General features: G+C 40.3%; 1 protein-coding gene across 13 annotated transcripts in view; it reads right to left on the bottom strand.

Moving 5' to 3' along the window:
• BBX (BBX high mobility group box domain containing) overlaps positions 1–19,735 on the bottom strand; it is a 120,677-nt gene that overhangs the window by 82,196 nt on the left and 18,746 nt on the right. For 5 of the 13 annotated variants that reach the window (XM_077927205.1, XM_077927200.1, XM_077927203.1 and 2 more), the window contains one exon: positions 2,382–2,433. The exons of 6 other annotated variants lie outside the window; for them this stretch is intronic. Coding sequence is in view for 5 of the 7 variants with exons in the window: in XM_077927200.1 (XP_077783326.1) it covers positions 2,382–2,384 (3 nt within the window). In the remaining 2 variants the exon portion in view is untranslated. Of the gene's footprint in view, positions 1–2,381; positions 2,434–15,529; positions 15,607–19,735 lie in introns of all 13 variants that reach the window. 2 more of the 13 variants (XM_077927207.1, XM_077927202.1) reach the window with 1 other exon arrangement.

Raw genomic sequence — 19,735 nt, 5'->3', positions numbered from 1 at the left:
AAGAACTAGCTCATTTTGCCAGTTGCTAAAATTAGTTAGTCATAATTTTTTTGCTAGGGCGGAGTGCAGACTTGATAACATTATCTTGCAAGATTCTTGTAGAATGTCATGCTCATCCATGAAGTTAACTGAGTGACGTTGGTAGTCACTATTTCTTTTCTCAGTATTTAATGGATCACAAATGTTATGTCTGCATAAGCCCTTCAAATCAAATACCTTTATTGGCATCACAGTATAAAACATTTCAGATCACTGGGATAATTAAAAGGACAAGGGTGAAGCTGTCGAAGGTCGTAAGGTCGCACTGCGATCGTGTGCACTTAGATATTGCCCTGTCTGTTCCCCGAAATGATGGTTCATTGGGAACCCTTTCGGGTAAAATTGTGGCTAAAAAGGAAGCTACTAAAGCAGTGATATCTTTGTCCCAATCTGCCAGGAGAAACCTCATTTGACATCTTCTCGGAGTTATAGGCCCGAGGTCCAACATTTTGCTCAGCATCTGTTGGAGAGGTCTACTATGTGGAGAGCAATCTAAGAGAATGTGGTCCATTGAATCAGGTACTTCTTGGTTGCAGGCACACAGACAGGTTTGATATGGGGTATGTGAGAATCTACTTTTGGTCACTGCAGAGGGGAAGGCACTTAATCTCATGAGCATAAAGGCTCTTCGATGGGAAGGGGGCATAAGCCCTTTATAAGAACTATGTGCAGAACATGTAGGTTGAATAAATAGGAAAGAATCTCCACTTGTGTGTATACTGGGGCGTGGAGCAGATTTGGATGAATTTCAACTGATGTCAGGTGCTTTGGAGGGATTCTGGGCTTGTTTGAGGTCAAGTGGCATCTGTATAAGGTGTCCCAAACTGAGGCATCACAGCAGCTCTTGTTCTCTCTCCCCCTCTCATGCTCCCCTCCACATAAAAAGCAACTTGGACATGCAGTTATGGAGGTTTTAAAGTGGGGAACTAAGGGTCCGTGAGATGGAACACACCCGACTACTCTTCAAATAAAACTCCTGTTGGCACCTACCTAACACTACTGAATTGGTGCCCCTAATGAAATCACAGTGAGGAAAGTGGCTCCCTTTTACTCTCTTCCCCCACAATCAAAAACTTTCTTTAAAATTTGACAGCTTTCTTTCCTAGGGGTGCCTCTCTCATATCTGCTACTTCAGATCAATTGCCCACAAAAAATAAAGAAATAATTCTTTTTCTTTTTTACTTAGCCCAAAGCTGTGAAGGCAGACCTTGTGGAAAAAGCTACTGCTACTATCCTTCTGAAATGTGGCAGGATTCACTCCCATAGAAATTTAATAACATTATTCCAAAAATAAAGAAGTTATAGATATTTCCTTTAATATATATATATGTATATACATAAAGATGTCCAGCACAAATGCTGCTGGATCAATCTGCCTATTTCTGGAGGGTTTACTATGCCTGCAAATCTTATCCACTTCTGTCAAAAGAGAGTTTTCTTTAAAAAAAATACACCTATACAGTCATACCTCATGTTGTGTTCTGCTTTTGTTACGGACTTTCAGCTTATGAATGTGGAAAACCCGGAAGTGTTTACTTCCGGGTTCGCCACTCGCGCAGAAATGATCTGCACACTTTGCACATGCGCAGAAGCGCCCAATTGCGCCGCGCACATGCACAGAAGGCACTCTAGTTGCAGAATTTTCGGGGTGCAAACGGCACCCTGAAACGAATTAAGTCCGCAACTAGAGGTACCACTGTAACAGTCAAGAAGGATATGCAGGAAACAAAATCTTGTTTTTTTCCTGAAGCGAAGCTGGACTCCAAACCCAATTAAAAAAGATTCTGAAGGACTTCAAATGAAAGCAGGTTTTTCCCCAAAGCACATCACCAAGGTCTGAACAAAATCCTGTGGTCAGCGGACACACATAGTGTATACCCATTCTAAGAAATTATTATTTTATTATTCCTGGTCAGTGTACACCTAGTGGGGAAAGAGAGAACACCATACAAGAGAGATGTGAAGGGGGAAAAGAGTAGGGAAAACTTCCCAGTGGTTTTATCCCAAAAATTTATGGACAGTACTAAAAACCCTCAATATTAATATTGAAAGTGGGACAGTAAAAACCAGGTGGTTCAGACTCTTAACTGGATTGACCTCTCTTGGGGATGCTAATCTGCTACTTTTCATGAACAGCAAAATGGAGGTGACATAAAATAAATTGGCAGCTGAGGAGTTGTCATGAGGAGGAAGGGGAAACAAACAGCATGAGAACAGGGAGAGATGCAACAGCAGAAACACAGGCATATCAATAGGGATGAAATGCTTTTTCATTAGTTCCTACAGAACTGATTATTAGATATAACCAATTCCTCGCTGCTGTACAGTCCTTTATCACTTACCATCACCTCACCAGATTCGCAGAGCCTGTCTACCCATCCTTAATTCCGCCTCCTAAAATTTGCAAAAATATATTCAAAAGTCAATAATCTCTCACTGCTTTTTTTAAAAAACTCATTTTTAAAACTAGCAATTTCTAAGACACTGTCGATTCAAACATACCCTTTAACATTTATTTCTATACGGAGGTAATATGTACAATATAAAACTTGGTTTAAAAAAGGATTGGAATTAAGTGGACAGTAGCCATGGTTGCTTTCAAAACATACCAGCATATTTCGCAGAAAACAAGAGTTTACAGCAGCAATGAATAATTATAACAAACATAAATAAATGGTTAACTTGTTGAGAATAAAAGCCACGTATTTCCCCAAACTGAAATATTTGTTTATTATAAATCAGTTGAGTATGCGGGCAATATTAAACATCACTTAATTTGAAATGTAAATGAATATAAGATCTGGTTTGGTTTTTTTCTTCTTATTATTAATAATAATTTTTATTTATACCCCACCCTCCCCAGCCAAGGCCGAGCTCAGGGCGGCTTACAAGCAATAATAAAAACAAGTTGAATGATTACAACTTAAAAACAAAATTAAAATACAACATTAAAATAATGAAACATTAAAATATTAAAATGTAGCTTCATCGCAGGAGGAGAAGGAAAAGGAAAAGAAAGAGAGGGAGGGAATCAAATTGGTTCCAAGCCAAAGGCCAGGTGGAACAACTCTGTCTTACAAGCCCTTACACAAGATGCATCACAATAAATATTCTAAAACATCTGAAGATGTAATTACAATAACATGTCTATGATCTCTTTGTTTTTAGAAATATGTACCAACAATGGGTGGCACTGTGGGTTAAACCACTGAGCCCAGGGCTTGCTGATCAAAAGATCAGAGGTTCGAATCCCCGCGATGGGGTGAGCTCCCGTTGCTCGGTCCCTGCTCCTGCCAACCTAGCAGTTCGAAAGCACCCCCGGGTGCAAGTAGATAAATAGGTACCGCTCCGGCGGGAAGGTAAGCGGCATTTCTGTGTGCTGCTCTGGTTCGCCATGCTTAGTCATGCTGGCCACATGACCCGGAAGCTGTACGCCGGCTCCCTCGGCCTCTAAAGCGAGATGAGCGCCACAACCCCAGAGTCGGTCACAACTGGACCTAGTGGTCAGGGGTCCCTTTACCTTTACCATTTACCAACCCAGAAAATGAAACCCAACATAGTCATATTCAAAGAATAGACTATATAAAATCAGTTACTTAAACCCATTAATTTCAATGAATCTGCTCTGAGCATAACTTGCAGATCACCTAGAGTCAAGACATATAATTTTTCAGTTGACAAATTATCTTGTCTGCACTGATAAGCATATGCCCCAACTTCACTTTTGCAAATAATAATAATAACATGTAAAAGTGAACCTTGAAACTGTTTGTATTGAAGCATTTTTCAAACTAAATAGACATATAAGAATAGCACACATTCTGTGATATTTTCAAACATGAGTCAAGATTTAATGGTCTCTCCTCTTTTAAGGCGTGCTTCTTTCTCAACTGAAGTGAGGTCCAGAAGGCTTGTACTGAAAATCCATTATCATTATTATTCTATTAGTCCTTTTTTTGCCATGGCAACTTAATGCAACTTACAATATTCTAAGCAAAAAACCAACACATTAAAACATTAAAACTAGCACACCAAAAATCTAAAAGAAATTAGGAAAAACTAGAAGAAATATAGACTAGATGTGAAAGCCTCTCCCTATATTCATACCAAATGCACATTATACATTGGTAGAGCACAGAGAAGATTATTGTTGTTGTTTTGTTTTAGGACAGAAATAATTAATGACATCTTTTATTAGGCTAGCTAAATATTATGGGTGAACATGACTAGCTATATTGACATTGGTATATTATGATTCCAAGATTTAATATGTCTTAAGAGTTTATTTGGCAAATTTTGGGGTCACACACTGCAAGAAGGATGGTACTGGAAACAGCCAAGAAGTATGGGCAGTGGACAGGTGAGCAGAAAGAGCAAGGGAAACACTGGGAGGTTCAAGACAGATGTGACAAAAACTCCACCTCTGGAAGGGCTGCTATATGTAAAGAAACCTGTTAGAATGTCCTCCACATACAGAAAGTCTAGAAATTTGTTTATCACTATGTACAGCACACACTCAAAAAGCAGCCCTTTTCACTCGGACTTGGAACACGAACCATTCAGCTGTAATTTATTCTTTAGTGTTGCAAGTCAGTATTAATTGGCGAGATGAGGCAGAGCAGTGGAGCTGCCATCCTGACACCAGCTACACCAGTTTACCTGGATATCTCTGGGGTGGGCAAGGCAGTGGTGAGGTGAGGCTCTGTGGACACACCTTTGGGAATGCTGGATTGGCTCCTCTGGCGTGTCCAGGCAGCCCCAACCTCTCTGCTGCTCACATAAAAGCTGTAACAAAACCAGTCTCGAGAAGTTGGCTCCACAGCTCTGTCCCACCACACTGGCCACTACTGTTGCAAATCCTACGGCAAACAATCCTTTGCTTTCTTGCTTCGGAAGCTTCTCAATACAATATAACTGATAAAGCACAGTAAAAACTTCACTCTGTACCATCAGAAATCTCATTGCACTTTGATTCACCATGGAAAGTCAGTAAAGCTTCTGGAAAGTCCTAGTGGAGTAGCTATCAGTTATATTTCTTCTATACAGAAAAGTATTACGGGGTAAAATATGCAAAGGCAAAGATAGATAACCGGTAGAACAAAAACATGGTGGGTGAACTACAGAACATGTCCAGATCATTCCCTGGTTGTCTGTTGCTTCCTCTCTTCTCCCAATCAATTCCAAATTCTAGATGATCAGATTTTGCCAGAGCTGTCAACTTTTCCCTTTTCTTGCGGGAATCCTATTCAGAATAAGGGAATTTCCCTTTAAAAAAAGGAAATGTTGACAGCTATGGATTTTGCCCACCTGGGAAACAGGGCCAATTTTTCTGAATTTCTTGCACTATTCCAAGCATCATATTCAATACACAATTATCTATATTTTTGTTTCCATCATAGTACAGGTGTCTCTAGAGCAACCTGTCCATCTTATTTTTCTAACTTAGAAGTAAAACAGAAACTAGAATAATCCTATTAGTTCTGACTTTACTATAAAAATCAGGTCATTTCACCTTCAGAGAATAATTTCACTTGAGGTTTTTTGCACCTGAATAAACATTTGCCTTGGATGATCTCACTATTTGATTCATTTGTACTTGATAATACAATATAGTAAGTTGACCTGTGATTTATTGATTTTTTAAATCTATCCAAACTATTCTCCAAATAAACTCAAGGCAGCTAGCAAATATTGGTAAAAACAGAATAGAACCAACAATCATTTTTAAAAATCCAATTAATACATTTAACAATATCCAACTTGTTTAACAAATTCTAGCAACACAAGAGGAAAATGGAACTGACATAGCAAAAATTACCAAATTAACCAAAAACCTTTTTTTTTTTTCCAAAGCCAGGTCTTCACCAACTGCCTAAAGCAGTATAGTCTTAAGGCCTGAAAACCTCACTTAACAATGTACTCTTTAGGGTTGGTGCCACAACAGAAAAGGACCTACCCCTAGGTGACACTAATGTTACCTCCCAAAACAGAGAGATTTGAAACAGGTTGCAAGGTGAATAGCTCAAAATTCTTTTTTAAAAAACCCTCTTGGGGGCACTTCAAGGAAAAATGAGTTTTCCTATATTGGTTTTTCCTGCTGGTTGTCACAGCTCATCAAGAAGTTCCAGGAGTGTGTAGGTCTATCATACTTCAAAACACGTGCTTTAATAAATGCACAGACAACTATAAAACACATTTTAAGCCTGTATAGGCAACCCCCGATTCGCATGGGGTTTGTGTTCTGGGACGTTGAGCATTTGCATGAAATCACATGCAAGTGAGACACCTCTTTCCGTTCCTGTTCTGTCCCTGCCCTTTTAGTGATGTCTTTTATGATGTTTCCAAGTTACTTCCAGATTCAGTGCTGTGTGTGTGTGTGTGTGTGTGTGTGTGTGTGTGTGTGTGTAATCACATACATATTGGATGTGCCTAAAATGAGAGTTACCTGTATAATAGAGTTCACTGTAAAATGTAATACTTGAAATGGCCCTTGTCTACAGCAAGGAAACCCAAGATGGGAGGCCTCCAGATGTTGCTGGACTACAATTCCCATCATCTTTGACCATTGGCCATGCTGGCTGAAGCTGATAGAGTTTCAGACCAAAACACCTGGAGGGCATTATTTTGGCGACCTGCTCTACACATGACTGATTCACCCATTAAACAAAAATGAGAACCATTAGAGTCAAGTCAGTTTCTAAACAAAGACCTGAGTTTTTATAGATGCACACATATAAATGCACACATATAGATGCACTGACGTGATCTTCAGTTTCAGTGAACAGAGAGGTGGAATGCCAGAAGACCGATCACAAATAATGGCTATACTATCATATATTACTCATTACTTAAGTAAGTTGACTATAACCTATGATACTGAAGAAGATTTGATTATATTCATCTTGGTCAAACATAGTTAATAGTTAGTACAGTGGAACCTTGGTTCTCGAACGGCTTAGTTGACAAACAAATTGGCTCCCAAACGCTGAAAACCCAGAAGTGTTCTGGTTTTCAAACGTTTTTTGGAAGCCAAACATCCAATGCAGCTTTCACTTGAGTTCAGGAAGCTCCTGCAGCCAATCAGAAGCCACACCTTGGTTTTCGAAAGTTTCGGAAGTCGGACGGACTTCCGGAACAGATTAAGTTAGAGAACTAAGGTATCACTGTATTGTGGTTTCTGATTATTTTATTATTACAGTTCCTGTACAGATGAAAATAAATAGAAGATTATTTAATTCAAACTATAAATAACTAGGTGGGACACGGGTGGCGCTGTGGGTTAAAGCCTCAGCGCCTAGGACTTGCCGATCGAAAGGTCGGCGGTTCGAATCCCCGCGGCGGGGTGCGCTCCCGTCGTTCGGTCCCAGCGCCTGCCAACCTAGCAGTTCGAAAGCACCCCCGGGTGCAAGTAGATAAATAGGGACCGCTTACCAGCGGGAAGGTAAACGGCGTTCCGTGTGCTGCTCTGGCTCGCCAGATGCAGCTTGTCACGCTGGCCACATGACCCGGAAGTGTCTCCGGACAGCGCTGGCCCCCGGCCTATAGAGTGAGATGGGCGCACAACCCTAGAGTCTGGCAAGACTGGCCCGTACGAGCAGGGGTACCTTTACCTTTACCTTTATAAATAACTATCCTTGGGACCACTGGATACCCCAGCCTGATAACCACATATTTAACTGAATAATTGCTGCCCTTATGCATTCAGTGTTTATTTCAACAGGAGAACTTCCTGCAGAACAGTGCCCATCGTTAAATACCACCATAGCAAATGGGACAAACCATTTTTAGAAGTAAACATTAAACTATCATAAGCAATAGTAATGAAGGCTCGGTTCACAGCATAACGGAAGCAGCAGCTAATTTGGCAGGAAACTTAAAACACCAGAGTGCCTACTCGAAAATTTTGAATCTCAAAAAATATTTTGAGGAATCATATTATTTGGTGGGGTTTTTTTTAACTACAATTCATTTTTACAGGATAATTACAGCAGCTTGAGGGCATAAACAGAAATCTAATAAACTGTTGTGGTCAGCATCAAATACCTATTTCACAGGAGGTGGAAAGCTGATGATGCTCTAAACTATGTCCTCCCCCCCCAAAAAAACACACCACCCTGTGGAACACCTACACATATCCCAAAGCAAATAAAACATTGATTTTTTTTAAAAAAGCAGGCCAGACCCCCACAAAAAAATTCCCCAACAAAAAAAGCAAAATAAAAAAACAATGAATACAACAAAACAAAAACAAAAAATTTTGCGCGCACACGCGGACGCAAACCTGTGGATTAAATTTAATCTCTGCCATGAGTTCACTTGGTGACTTTAGGCTAGGGATGGGGAAACTATGACTCCAAACGCTGCTATACTGCAACTTCCATCATTCGTGACTGGCTGGGATGAATGGGAGCTGGAGTCCTCAACATTTACATTATTTTGGCAGCTCTTAAAACAAATCTGTAAATTAGGTCAGCACTATTTTGCCTCATACTATAACTGGAGGGCTGAGACTAGAGACTGAAATAGTGGCCTGCCTTAGGGCAATCAGATGAGTTTGCGGCTTTGCCAACTCTTCACTCTGATACTTCAAAATGCCAAGTTCATGCTCTTAGATGAAATACTTATTTTTTTTATTAATATCACAAAAACTAGCTTCTCTGCCAAATATTCCAGAATCTACACCTAAAAAGGTAATCACTTCAAGTGACCGTGTGAACCAGTTTTGCTGCTGAATTCATCACTGTTGATCTAAGACCTATATAGAGAAGAGAATTTCAGATGCATATGTGATTTCAAAGAAAGCCCTGTACAACAATTTAAATTTTGGCTCTAGATGGATATTAAAAGTTACTTAATTTGTAGACAAATGAACTATATCCACTGGAAAAAAAATCACATAATCCCCCATCTAGATATGCTTCAAGACTTTGGCATACTGAACACTATATTGATTCCTTTTTAAAATGATACACCAGTGCATTATCTAGAGTAGATTATCTGGAAACACAGATGTTACTAGGTGAATATGCCATATGAAACAGAAAAAACAATATGTGGTTGTGTGTACTCATGTGAACATCAAAGTGGAAAGTGGCTTGTGCAATGGATTTTTCCCTTCTCTACTCCCCCCCCCCCCTTCTACTATTGCTGCAGTGTGGGTGGGGGAAGCAGGAAAATCACCCAAAATCAAGTAGAAGAAATGCAAGATTGTGCAAAAATCTGAAGGGAATCCCACACACCAGGGGTTATTAGGGGCACAGTTTAAATGCCTAAACACAGCTAATCCAATAATTACATCATACTTGGGGGAGTGGGGAATCAAGCCAGATCCCACTCTCTGCTCTCCTGGTGCTAATAGGTGATCTACTGGTGGTTAGGTGCACACAATGCTTCTGATGCACACATCAGAATGGACTGAGACCTTCGGAATCACCAAGAGACTTGATAGTATTTGGAAAATACGTGTCCACATCTCTTGGGAAGCAAGTTAGTTAGCATTCTTTAAATACCAAACATAAGTCATTCCTTTGCCTCTTTTGTCAATGTAATTATTTATTCATTCCCTCTGCCACATAAATGACCTCCTCTGCACAATCAAGTGAGTTTTCTGCTTTATCAATACAATTATAATGGACAACGTGGAACTGCCTGTCATCTAGTCATCTAAAGCGGTCACCTGCCACCAGGAGAATCTTTTATGTCCTGTGGACAGTGATTTGAAACAGGGGACAACTCTTTCAAACATGGTTATATTAAATAAGGGGTGCCCTTAAGGGCTATATACAAAAAGATGAATATTGGGATTCCTTCCAACAGAGTTTTCCACATGTTCTTTAATTAATAGTTGGAAATGTAGGTTGACAGATGTATAACCCACCTTTCTGATAAAGGTTATACATCTGTATATACATAAGCTACTCTAAGTGAATAAGCTCTAAATAGAAACTTATAGGTTGATTATAATAAATACACCATGGTGTTAATACTGTATTAGTGGTTAAAGGTACCCCCCTGCCTGTACAGGCCAGTCGTGACCGTCTCGAGGGTTGCACGCTCATCTCACTCAAGAGGCCGGGAGCCGGCGCCGTCCGAAGACACTTCCGGGTCACGTGGCCAGCGTGACGAAGCTGCATCTGGCGAGCCAGCACCAGCGCCGCACACGGAAACGCCGTTTACCTTCCCACTATAAAGCGGTACCTATTTATCTACTTGCACTTAGGGGTGCTTTCGAACTGCTAGGTGGGCAGGAGCTGGAACTGAACGACGGGAGCTCACCCCGCTGAGGGGATTCGAACCGCCAACCATACGATCGGCAAGTCCTAGGCACTGAGGTTTTACCCACAGCTCCACCCGCATCCCTACATTATTAGTGGTAACTGCTTATTAAAAATATCTCATTGTGAGGCACTAGATTTGTACAAACAATACATTTTATGAAATATTTTGAAATGTAAAACACACCACTTGTTAATTCAGAGTGCCCTTTTATTTTAAACACAGTGTGGAATTCTTCCCCAATTAGGATAAACATGTTTGTTGTTGCTATATTAATAGGCCTATGTAAGAGCTTTCATACGAGAGCAGTAAAAGTTTAAGGTAAAGGTCAATAGATTTGTTTCTGGAAGAAATTAGATTAATAAAGTAACAGGTGCAAAACAATAATACTTTTGTACACAATGTACAAATTAACCTGTGGAACTCATTGCTCTAGGATACCATGATCAGTAAAATTGTAACTGGGAGCCAGAAATGGATTAGACGAATTCCTGGAAGACTCAAATAATTACCAGGCATCATGTGCACTTATTCTAAAAGTATCCCCAAAGATCTGACTGCCAGAAGCTGGAAGTGAACAACAGGGCATGTGTCATTTCCTATGTGCCCTGGTTTCCTTCTCTAGAGCATTTAGCACTTACTGATGCTATGGGCCGGATATTGCACTGCATAAATCACTAGTGACACCCAGTATGCAAGTTCCTTCATAATTAAATACATAATTATACTTGAAAGAATTTAAACAGAATATATGTACCAAAGGAAAACAATAGCTTACAAGTTCACACGTTTCATTTATGCTCTGAAGGCAGTTTCTTGTCAAAATAGACTCTTGTGAAAAATTATAGCTTTATTTTTAATTCCCATAGGCTAAAATGAATTGCACAAATGAGGCAAAGCTTTTCAATATAGACTGATATTTCTGTTGGATTCAGAAACTGAGCCTTCCAGACATCCCAGACCTTATTTGCCACTTGTCCCTGACACAGCCATATAACGACACCTGGAGTTATGAATGCGTAAGACATTTCTACACTTTACAATATGTTCAACTTTGTTTGCCACTTTTGTATCAAGAAACGTGTGCATATTCAGATCCAGTATTCTTGTGGATATGAAAGCATCCCTAAACATGAAGGTGAAAAAATGATAACTTCACAGGTACATGTGGGGAAACCCCAATTAGCAACACCTAATGTACAGTGGTACCTCGGGTTACATATGCTTCAGGTTATATACGCTTCAGGTTACAGACTCTGCTAACCCAGAAATAGTACCTCGGGTTAAGAACTTTGCTTCAGGATGAGAACAGAAATCGTGCTCCGGCGGCGCGGCGGCAGCAGGAACCCCATTAGCTAAAGTGGTGCTTCAGGTTAAGAACGGTTTTAGGTTAAGAACGGACCTCCGGAACAAATTAAGTACTTAACAAATTAAGCACCATTATCCAAAGCAATAAAGAAGGAATAGGTTCTGAAATTACAAAATCACATAAGTTTTGCATACCACATTAAACCTTGGTTGAAAGCAAACTATGATTTAACACGAATGAGCTGAGTGCTGGAACATGCTGCTCTAAAGTTTCTGTGGCACCCCCAACTCCTCTTGATGCTGCTGCGCCACACATCGCAAGCCAGAGTCTGGATTGTTGTGTTGTCTAGAATCCAAGCTTGGTTTTTTTTCCTCTCTCTCTCCAAATAAACTCTGAGCAGTAACTAAAGTTCATTTTTGGCTTGTTTCTCGTTGTTTGTATGGAGGGGTAAAGCCACAATCCTAGGTTTGATAAGGTGACAAGACAGACTCAGGCTTGCTTCATTCATTGTGCGGCAGCAGCAGAAGCAGAATTGTAAAAATGTTTGAGCAGAGTGCACCAACACCCTGCTTGTTCACATTAAGCAATAGTTTAGCTTATGCGTTAATGTGCAGTGTGAACCAGGTCATTGCCATGTATATTACTGCAACTTTCAACTGGTCCTAGCGGGGGGGACAGGACCCAAAAACCCTCCATAAGTTCTCTCTGGCTTTTGGGTATTAATGAAATATCTGTTTTCACAGGCATGAAATTTTCTCTCCCCTCAGTGAACACTTGTACAGGAAATTGACAATGATCAATTATTCATTCAGGATGCAGCTCTGCACTAATTTTTATGTGTTTTAGCCCATTAACTTCAACGAGACTTTCCATGCATAGCTAAGGATATTAAGATGAGACTCTTAATGTCTTCCCATATTTTGTCTATAAGAAGGTTCTCCCAATATGTTGATGCTATCAATAAGTTGATACTATCAATTGTATCTAATTGGCTTCTCGCTTATCCCTTACATTTTTTTTTTCCAGATACAGGAACATATATCCAACTATAAAAACTACATATTTAAATATCAGAACATAATAAAAATTACTTTTCCCCCCCCTTGGAACAGCGTCACCCAACTCAGTAGATGCTCCAGACATAATGGCAAACTATAATTTAACACTACAGGAGCAAGTCTTGAGCCCACAAACCCCTTTCTACTTCTTTGCAAAATAAATGTCTACGGTTTCTGTCTCTGTTCGGTTATCTTAGCAGTACCTTCTGTGCAAATCACACATACTAATAATATTGGGAAGTTTTCAGTTTCTTCCAAAGCCAACAGATTTGAAATTGGGTTACTTGAAATTACAATCAGTGCAGGAGAAAAGACTACCAAAACTGTGCTATGTGGAACAATGTCATGGTTTCACAAATGTGGATATCTCATTAAGTTATATGGTTATTCTCTTGTGCATTTTAGGTATCTGACTGCAAATAAATTGAGTTTGAAATCTAGAAATCTATGATAATTTGGCATATGTTCTGAATACCATGTTTTCTTCGCCTAGGTTGCATCCAAATCTACCTAAAAATAGCTGCTGATTTCCCCCCTTCTACTACTAGATGACCCTGGCTTCCTCTTGCTTTGCTCTCTATACATATACCTACCAGCAATGTAAATGTTAAAAAAGACTGGGCTCCCTCAATGTTTCAGGCAAAAGCAGTTTCCCCTGAACTCAGCTCTAGAATGAATAGTATCTCTGTCAATAATGTGGTCAGTGCGCTTCAAGAGCACAGCTACCACTGCTTTCAAGTGACCATCATGGGCCGTATTAGACAGAACATTGCAATATCAAAGTAAGGAATATATACACACAGTCCTTGGTGTACAAACTACAAAACCATCACAAATATTCAAATATTTTTGATTCCCCTTCCTTTCCAGTCACTAGAAAAGAGCCAGTGTGGTGTAGTGGTTAAGAGCAGTAGTCTCGTAATCTGGGGAACCGGGTTCGCTTCCCCGCTCCTCCACATGCAGCTGCTGGGTGACCTTGGGCTAGTCACACTTCTTTGAAGTCTCTCAGCCCCACTCACCTCACAGAGTGTTTGTTGTGGGGGAGGAAGGGAAAGGAGAATGTTAGCCGCTTTGAGACTCCTTAAATGGAGAGAAAGGCGGGATATCAAATCCAAACTCTTCTTCTTCTTCTTCTTCTTCTTGCTGTGCTACATTATACCATGTTCTTAAACTCTGCAATTTCTGCAGTTTACTTTGTATATGATATCTCAAAATAAATGATGTTAACCTGCGCGGACGATGACTTGATATAAACTGCAGTTCCTCATTGAGGCATATGATATTCTCTTTGGACTGAAGTTGTTATCCACATCAGGTGGTTTTTTTTGGGGGGGGGGGGCAAAATCATTGATATTTGCAGATGTTCATTTACTTCTAAATTATATTTCTGTGGTATGAGGAATAACAGCAGGACAACAAAAGTGGGCTTTTTTAGCCCTTATGGTTGCTAAGAGACTTATAGATTGTGAGCCTGGAAGGATAAATACCAACCATTATACAATGGTATGAGGACCTCACTGCTCTGGCTACATTTAAACAAATACACACCATATTTTTCGCCCCATAGGACGCACCTAGTTTTTTTTGGGGGGGGAATAAAGGGGAAAAAATTATTTCCCCCCCAGGCACGGGGCTGGCGCGGGGGAAGCCCGAGCTTCCCCCGACCCCAGCCCCCAGAACAGCCTGCTATCCACAAGCCTAGGGAGCCGCGCCGGTCTCCCCAGGTTTGCGGAGAGCTGCGCGAAGCCTGGGCGCGCTCTTCAGCGTGCCCCAGGCTTCAGAATGCAGGCAGCTCTGCGCAACCTTTGGGAGCCCGGCGCCGGGCTCCCGAGGGTTGCGCAGAGCTTCCTGAAGCCTGGAGAGCGAGAGGGGTCGGTGCGCACCGACCCCTCTTGCTCTCCAGGCTTCAGCGAAAGCCTGTATTCGCCCCATAGGACGCACACACATTCCCCTTCATTTTTGGAGGGGGAAAAGTGCGTCCTATAGGGCGAAAAATACGGTACATTAGTTTCGTATGGATACCTATTTGGACATCTGGTTGGCTTAAATTAACTTATATAGTTAACTTAAGATGCAGGTACTGTACCCATAATGTGAACTGGTGGTGGTTTGTTTTGTTATCAGTATTCTCTTTTTATTCCCCCCCCCCCCCAATTTTTATTGACATTTGTTCCTGCACATATTTATTAACATGAGTATCATTCTCTCTTTGTTTACAGTTAAAATGCTACAAAAGTGGTTAAGTGGTTAACTAACTTTAAAAGAAAAACTTATGTATAGTGGTGAGGGCTTTTTTTCATCTGGAACTCACCAGAACCCAGTTCTGGCATCTCTCAGGTGGGCACCATTGCCATTATAATAGAACAAGGGAACTGCTCATGATGAGTTCTGGCACCTCTTTTCTAGAAAAACAGAACTGGTTAATGTGTTGGACTTAAGGCTGGGGAGACCCAGGGTTATCATTTTTGATTGCCCACAAGGCTTACCAGGTGACCTTAGACCAGTCACTTCTCTCAGTCTCACAGAACTGTGGTTGAAAGAGCAGGGGAAAATATATGCCTAGCATTCTGACTTCCTTGTGGGAAAATTAGGACAACAAATTTTAATTCTTTAATATATGATTAAATTTGATCTGGAATAAATGTGGAAAAAATCATAGCTTAAGGCACAATACAGGCACATAAGGCCAGTTTCAGGACTTTTGTTCCCCAAGTTCTACTTTAGTGTTTTGTCAGGTCTAGTAGGTCTTTAGCCTCCAACTGAACATGCTCAAAAGATACAGAGATGAACCTCTGTAGATCATAGCTGTCAACTTTCAGATTTGAAAATAAGGGATCAGCAGCCTCACCTATCCCGCAGACAGTCTACGGGATATCTAACAATCCGGAATAGCAGCAGGAAGAGGCACTGGAATAAGGGAATTTCCTGCAAAAAAAGGGAAGGTTGACAGCTTTGCTGTAGGTAAGGCTCACCAGTCTGGGGCCTACTATTTACAATGCCCACATGTTCCCACGGAAAGATTTCAAAACAATGTAGGCCCATGGCATTATCTCAGTGTTGTTAGTTCCTTTCATGTTATATTATTAAAGCTCTTTGATAGGTTTGTGGCTCTCCTCTGTTTCGGTTTCAATTTCTTGTCATGTAGCTTTTGAAGCAGGACAAAATGCTACGGAAATGGCATACTAAATGTTAGAGAGGCACTGCTTGTGTGTTGCTGGCCTGGGATGGCTGGGTGACTCATTTAGTCATCTTCTCCCAGAATGCCAATGACAGCACAACTGGGAAAAGACCCCCGGGAAAGATTTCTTTTAATGCAGAATGCTTTATTATGTTTTTATATATTTTTGAAGCCACCCAGAGTTGCTGGGGCAACTCAGTCAGATGGGCAGGGTACAAATAATAAAATCATCATCATCTGATCAAGTGACCTGGTAGAAAGACAAGAAAGCCCAAGCCATGCACTCCAGCAGGTATTGGAAGTGTGTATGTTGCTTTGCTCACAAAATGCACACTGGCACCGCGGAATCTGTGTAAGTGGGCAGGCATCAGGTAGAATAGTGACTGAGCAGCAGCCCGTTATTTAAGAGCAAAGCTGTGGGTGCTACCTAGCCTGCTCTGTATTCCCTAAACAAGATTGCTGTTCTTAGGCAAAGCGTAGAATATATGCTGTGCAGTCGTGTTGTCATTACTGAAGTAAATGTTAACTTACTTCAGCTTCTGTATGCTGAACCGGAGGGGAGGGGGGGCATCTTACCCTTCACATCAGGCAACAAACCATCTTTGGATGACACTGCCACCAATCCACTTTTCTAGAAGAGCTTAGAAAACGAAAGCGGACCGTAACCTAAATCTGAATTGTAATAACTAATGAAGAATTCCCTCCCTGTGCTTCTACATTAGATAGCAAACCCACTAATGTTTCCATAGTATAAAAGCAAGAATACAAACCCAACCAAATTTAAACGAACTATAGACTACAGTATTAAGCACAACTTAAGCATCCTCAACATACTTTCCCAAGCAATAGTTTTGTGTGCAGAAAGAAATAAAATGTTATTACATATAGTTATACAATATTTCTAAATTGTAAATCTGTTGCTCTTTTTTGAATGCATGAATTTAATTATTATTATTTTTAAAAACCCAACTAGGCAGTTGGTACTCTTTGTGGATCAAGTGACTTGCGTGGGAAATTTCACTCCAAAAGCTGTGTGGTTTGGAATGTGCTGCATATAGCAAAACAGGTTTGCTATGGGATTTTTTTTTTTTTAATCAACTTGAGCCACCCATCTCACTTTGAGAAGAATAACATGCATGGATTGAGGATATTATTGTTGTTGTTACTACAAAATGCATCTCAGAAGTTGTTAGAATGTGAACTAGAACAGAAAGGAAGGCAGGGGGAAAATAATTTTACTGTTAAAATATTTACTAGAAATATAAAACAGATATACTCCGGCAGAATGGTGATTATGAAGCAGGCTTCAGATCAGTGTGAACCTTTTAAGTTATTGAGACCATGACATTTTGAGGCAAGTGTTCTGTGCTATTATTTAAGATTGGAAACCATTTGCTCCAGAAAATGACCTATTAACCCACTGATTTCAGCAAGACTTTTCTGGTCACATTAGCTAGTTTGAAGCTTGGTCTAAACTATCATAATTTAAATCAAGATTAGAAAATGCTACTATGGAGTCCTGTGCACTGCACTTTACTACAGAAACAGTGGGGATATGGGCTTTCAAATAGGTGTTCCAATGATTAAAAGCAAATTTCACAAGCAGCAAGCCATGACTTGGGTTATATAGATAGATATAGATATAGATATCACTTAATTTTGTGCATGCACCAAGCAAACTTTGGATAAGACACACATAAAGTAAAGGCAGCTAAATAGTGCATACGTTTTTATGTTTTCCAAAACCCTTCATCAGACTAGATGGCAAACAGAGAGGTTGGGGTAGAGGAGAATTTTGGCTAATAGTAAAACTGTGAGTTTGCATCTGGTAAGTGTTAAGGCTGGACGCAGGTGGTGCTGTGGTCTAAACCACTGAGCCTTTCGGGCTTGCAATCAAGAGGTCGGCGGTTTGAATCCCCCCGATGGGGTGAACTCCCGTTGCTCGGTCCCAGCTCCTGCCAACCTAGCAGTTCGAAAGCAAGCAGATAAATAGGTACCGCTCTGGCAGGAAAGTAAACGGCGCTTCTGTGTGCTGCTCTGGTTTTGCCAGAAGCGGCTTAGTCATGCTGGCCACATGACCCGGAAAAACTGTCTGCAGACAAACGCCAGCTCCCTTGGCCTGTAAAGTGAGATGAGCGCTGAAACCCTAGAGTCGTCTGCGATGGACTTAACTGTCAGGGGTCCTTTACCTTTAAGTGTTAAAGCAGAATGTGGGCGGAGGTAGCAGACATTCAAATGAGGCTCTTTTAGGTGCTTTGCAGGTACCAGGTTGCACCAAGGCCTGCAGGGAAGAAGGAACATAACAATGGTTTATTCCCATAACAATCAACCATTGTTAAATTCCTTTTTCCCAGCAGCCTTGGTACAACCTGTTTTTAAGATTTATTTAAGCTTACTGTTTAATTAGTTTGATCTTATACAACACTTTTCAATGGTTCTAGAAAATAGTCTACTCAGTTAATGCCGCACATATCATCTATGTCTAGAGGCAGAACTCTAATAACACAGTACTATGCACACATTTACTTAGAAGTTAGGTTCTGCTGTGCTCAATAGGGCTCTCATTGCTTAGAAAGTGTATACAAGATTACAGGCTTGGAACAAGAAAATACACTAATCCTAAATATTTTATTTTTTTTTGCATTAAAGATTTAAAAACATCTCTGTCCATAGTAAAATAGTAGTAATTAGCGCCTAAAATTGTAGCGGCAATAAGCCTAACTGACACCTCACAGTGAGGTTGATATCTATTATCATGCACACCATAAGCACAACTATGGTGTATCACATAATACAATTGTGCAGAACAAGGAGTAAGTTTAGCAAAATCAACAAAAAAAAGTCTCAAGCAAGTTACCCGAAGCTAAAAGAAAAATCTTATAAATATTAATATAAATATGGCAACCAGTTAGATATAAAGTATGTGAAAATGATGCATCAACATAGTTCCCCAAATTTAAAATCTGCACATCACCTAAGTATCTAGGCAGCTCTGTTTTATATATCTCAGAGAGAGAGAGAGAGAGAGAGAGAGAGAGAGAGAGAGAAACAAGTAAAAAAGTTAATCAAGAGTGGGAGGAATCTCCCGATACAGCTTCTGGGCTATCACTAATGTCAGAATTTCTCACCAATTTCTCAACTAAATATTTAGTTTCACAGAACAACTGTTATTTATAACTAGAGGTTAGGAAAATTCTTTCTACTATTGTTATAAATGTTATGGCTATCATTGAACTGATGTATCAAAAGGGCCTGAAAGCGTAGTGAAATTAAATTCATTTAGTGTATTTCATACAACACAGAAATTCTCTTTGGAATTCATTGCCAGAGACTGTTGTAAATAATAAAGATCAACAATGTGAGTGGGATAATTAAGAGAAATAGTCTTAACACACTAGCTGAAGTTAGGAATTCCTGTGGCTCCTAACTAATCTTATCACGGCATACACATTCTTGTTGAGGCATAGTTTCTCAAACTTTGGGTGCCACTAGAGAAAACAGGAGAGCATGGGCAGACTCAAAACTATTTTGCATGTCTTATTGGTGACAGCATTTTATGAAGTGTGAGTCACACAACTCCAATGGGAGTAGTGAGTGTCTCTGACTATACTGTGCTGTTCCAAATTTCATCAAATTGGAAGATAAAGTGGCAAAAGGAGAGGATATGGAATCAAGCAAATAGAAAAGGAAATGAAAATAAAGGGGAAAGCGGGGAGATTGTACATATAGTTGCTTCTAGGAAACTTGCAAACAGTGATTAAACAGATTAATTCCTCACCTGGTCCTGAGCAACATAGGGACTTTACATGTTAGTAGCAACACCTTGGACTTGGCCCAGTAGGAAACTGGCAGCCAGTGTAAATCCTAGAAGCAAGG

This window comes from Podarcis muralis, chromosome 4 (assembly GCF_964188315.1).
Source record: "Podarcis muralis chromosome 4, rPodMur119.hap1.1, whole genome shotgun sequence".
Lineage (NCBI taxonomy): Eukaryota > Metazoa > Chordata > Lepidosauria > Squamata > Lacertidae > Podarcis > Podarcis muralis.
The sequence above is the reverse complement of the archived record's forward strand: the minus strand, read 5'-3'. Positions and strand labels throughout refer to the sequence as shown.